Source organism: Monoraphidium neglectum (assembly GCF_000611645.1).
Source record: "Monoraphidium neglectum strain SAG 48.87 unplaced genomic scaffold scaffold04364, whole genome shotgun sequence".
Taxonomy (NCBI): Eukaryota; Viridiplantae; Chlorophyta; class Chlorophyceae; order Sphaeropleales; family Selenastraceae; genus Monoraphidium; species Monoraphidium neglectum.
The window spans coordinates 1,668-5,379 of NW_014009265.1; the positions used below are offsets into that span (position 1 = coordinate 1,668).

The following is a 3,712-nucleotide window of genomic DNA, read 5'->3' on the forward strand; positions in this document are numbered from 1 at the left end:
GGGGGGGGGGGCGACGGGCGGTTCAATGTCTGACGTGGATCGCGGGTCACCTGTCAGTGAGCCCCGCTGCGCTTAATGAGCAGGCGTGCTCATCATCGGCACGTGCGCACAGGTGCGAGGTGTGGGGAGCGCGTCATGTGGGGGGGGGGGGTTGAGGGGAGGGCGACGGCGGTGGGGCCGGGCCGCGACGGCGAACTGTGGATGGGTTCGAGGCCTGCATGCACACGGGCTGAGGGGCGTGGCGCCCCGCCGCCCTGATCTTGCGCCGCACGCCGCTAACGCACCACCCGCGTAGTACGAACACCCACTCCCCCTCACTGCCCCCGATTATGCTCGCAATACATCATCAGCGCCAACCCGGGCGCAAGGTGGATACACACACAGACACGGCCGCACACGCACCTGCGTGCACGCACACGCACGCACACACGCGCGCGCGCGCACACACACACACACACACACACACACACACACACACACAACACTCTCTCTTTCACCCATGCACGCATACACACCAACACACACATGCAATGTGCACACACAGCCACTTTGAACCCGCAGCCACACAGCCCCAGCCCATCGGGCCGCACCTGCGCGTCCTTCGCCACCACCAGCTTCTCCAGCTGCGGCTGCCCATCATATTTGTCCTGGACCAGGTGGTCTTGGGGGGAAGAGGGCGCGGGGGCGAAGGGCGAGATCGGGCGCCGGGTGATGGCAGGTGGACAGCTGCCAGGAGGGTTGAAACACGGAGGGCTTTGTGGGGTGGGGGGGTGGTGAGATGGACATCGAGCGGGGCTCATTTGTCATGCGAGGGGCGCACAGGGCGGGGAGAGGGGCCCGTCGGCGGGGCGTGACGGCCGATGGGATGGGGGGCCGGATTTGAGCTAGGGGGTGACAACGCGTGGCCATTGCTCGCAAGAACCAGCCAACGCCAGCATGAAAGCTGGCGCCATCCCAAGCTATCCTGCCAGGCTTGGAGGTGACCATTCTAGTACTCAATCAATGAGTGAAAGGGTAGTGTGAGCCATGAGCCGCGCGTGCGCACCCCGCAAGAAGTTCTGGGGCCGCTTGCGGGTCTTGACAAAGTGGGCACAGAAGTCCTGCTGCACCGCCACGGGCGGCTGCTGCTGCCGCGCGCCGCCGCCGCCGCCCCCGCTGCGCTGCTGCTGCTGCTGCTGCGGCGGCGGCCTGGGCTGCGGCGCCCCTGGCGGCGGCTGCGGCCCGTGCGGCGGCGGGGGGCCGTGCTGCATCAGGGGCGCGGGCTGCGGGGGCCCAGGGAGCCCGTGGCCCGGCGGGGCGCAGTGCATGCCGCCTGGGAAAGGCATGGGGCCCGGCGGCAGCAGCAGGATCGGGCCTGGGAAGGCGGGGGTGATTAAGAGCAATCGAGGGTGGGAGCATCATCAGTCCTGGTGAGGTCCACTGCAAAGGCAGGCTCGCGATGCTGCACGAGGTTCGTGCTGCGGGTGCCGTAGCCCCATGAAACTGGCGCGCCGCATGCGTTGACCGAAGTTGACCGAACCAAGCGCATGCAGCCACGGCAGGGCGCATGCGTCGCTTGGGCCACCCCAAGCCCCAAAAAGCGCACCTCCTCCTGGCATTGCACCGGGGCCTCCTGGGGGGCCCACCGCGCCCTGCGGCGGCCCTGGCATGATGAACCCTGGCCCGTCGGGCAGCCGCATGTTGTGCTGCCCGCCGGGCGGCCCCATGCCATGCGGCGCCATGCCGTGCGGCGCCATGCCATGCGGCCCCATGCCATGTGGCCCCATGCCGTGCGGCCCGCTGGGCGGCCCCATGCCGAATGGGCCGCCCGGCGGCCTCATCCCAGCGGGACCGCCCGGCCCCATCTGCGGCGGCCCCGGCGGGCCGCCGGGGCCCGCAAAGCCACGGCCAGGGCCGCCGCCGGCCGCTGCATTGTGGTAGCCGCGCCCGCCGCCGGGTGGGGCGCCGCCGTCGCCCTGCCCCTGTCTGTGGCGCTTCCTGCCGCCCCCTGCACGGTGGGTGGGGTGCATGCAGGGCGGTGTTTTGGCTGAGAGGCTGGCTTCGCAGAGCAATGGCCTCCTGCATGCTATATGGTCACTGCAGGAGGCAGGGAGGGCGACTTTGACGGTTCAAGCGACTGGGTCGGGCGCACTGCGGTCCCCACATAAGGGCTGGCGATCAGGCGACACACCAAAGCAGCAGCAGCAGCAGAGCACACCGCAACGCTGACGAGCGCCTCACCCCTGCCGCCACCGCCAAACATTGAAACGCCTACAACCAGATATACACAGCCCCCTCAAGCTCCTGAGTGCTGCCTGCAAGTCATGCGTGGCCTCAGGTGCTAGTAAGAACAAGACTTGAGTACTCTGATCTGGTGGGTGACACACGTTGCTTTTAGGGTGCCACGTATGGTACAATAGTAATTGACTTAGAATCGATTCAAGTACAATCTCGATTTGTAGCTGTGTATTGTGGCCGCACAAACCGCTTCTGTCACTCCTCTCTGTTGCAGTACAGCACATACGAGATCCAATTTGTAAAGGGCTGTGCCGCTCAGGAAGGAACGGCCCAGCGGCGCCCGCTCGCGCTGCGCACATGCTTCCAACCGCAGCTGTGCGCTGGGCGAGCGGCGCCTACGCATTTGGCTTCCTAGGCGTGTTCACATATGCAAACCAGATGGGCTTTCAGGAAGGGGTGCAGGCGGAGCGCGAGCGGCGTGCGGACGGCGTCGCCGGCATCGCGGCGAGGGCCAAGGCACCTGTGCGGGCGCTGCTCGGCTATGTCGTCCCGCCCGCCTGGACTGCGGTGAGTCACCATCCGTTGCTTGCCCGTCAACCGCCACGCATTTGAGAAGCCGCGCCGCATCACCCCAAAGCGGTGCCGGCGCTGCGCTGGAGCCGCCGCTTTCTAACCCCGCATGGACTGCTTGCATGGACTGCCGGCATGGACTGGCTGCGGCGGCCGCAGCGCGTCAAGAGGGCGGACGCCTACGTCTCCGCGACGACCCCCGGCGCCATCTGGGAGCGCGCCCCCAAGATATTCCAGATTGCTACCTCGAAGGTGTGCCCCTGGCCCGCGCCCCGCACACGCCCAGCTGCAGTCAAATGGGAGTCTCCATCCTCTTTCATCCAGCCACCTACCAGGCTGGGCGACCCCCCGCTCGCGCCGTCCTCTGAGCTGCGCTCTTGGGCGGGAGCCCGCAGCGTGCAAGCAGCGGCTCCCGCCTCTTGACCGATGGCGTCCCCACCACTTTGTTCCTTGGTATGGAACCCTCGACTGCAGGCGTATGACCCACGGCTGGAGGCGAAGCTGGGACGGGCGCACCCAATCCTGTACTGCACCGAGCAAGTGTTCCTCCAGCACGGCTCACAGGGCATTTGGGCCGTCGCCCTCCTCGACACAGGCGCGCTGATGAAAGCTATATCACCAAAATCCCCCCACGCCGCGCGCTCCTTGCGGCCTCACGCGCGGCACGCCCTGGCGCCGGGCGCACCAGTGCGTCCCTGGAAACCATCGGGGGCCGGGCGCGAGCTCGTCCTCACTTGTGGCCTTCTTGCTTCAATGCCTTCTCCCTCCTGCAGGCAATGGGGCGCTCTGCATGGTCAGCAGCAGCCTGGCGGACCGCCTGGGCCTAGAGCCCAGCCAGTGGGATGGGCTGACAGTCACAGGCATCGGGGGGACCGCAGTGCTGCCGGTGGCGCAGGGCGTCCGGCTCAGGTGCACGCACTTGCGG

The 3,712-nt window shown here is 67.4% G+C and overlaps 2 protein-coding genes across 2 annotated transcripts; one reads left to right on the forward strand and one right to left on the reverse strand.

Moving 5' to 3' along the window:
* Nucleotides 1–53: 53 nt before the first annotated feature.
* On the reverse strand, nt 54–1,250 carry MNEG_14260 (hypothetical protein; the record flags this gene model as incomplete). The annotated part of the gene is made up of 3 exons (XM_014037268.1): nt 54–71; nt 591–661; nt 1,046–1,250. 3 exons carry the CDS (start codon nt 1,248–1,250, stop codon nt 54–56), a joined length of 294 nt encoding a protein of 97 aa, XP_013892722.1.
* Nucleotides 1,251–2,574: 1,324 nt separating this feature from the next.
* MNEG_14261 (hypothetical protein) lies at nt 2,575–2,784 on the forward strand (the record flags this gene model as incomplete). The annotated part of the gene is made up of 1 exon (XM_014037269.1): nt 2,575–2,784. A coding segment is annotated over one exon (210 nt), but the record flags the coding sequence as incomplete, so codon positions are not given.
* Nucleotides 2,785–3,712: the final 928 nt, after the last annotated feature.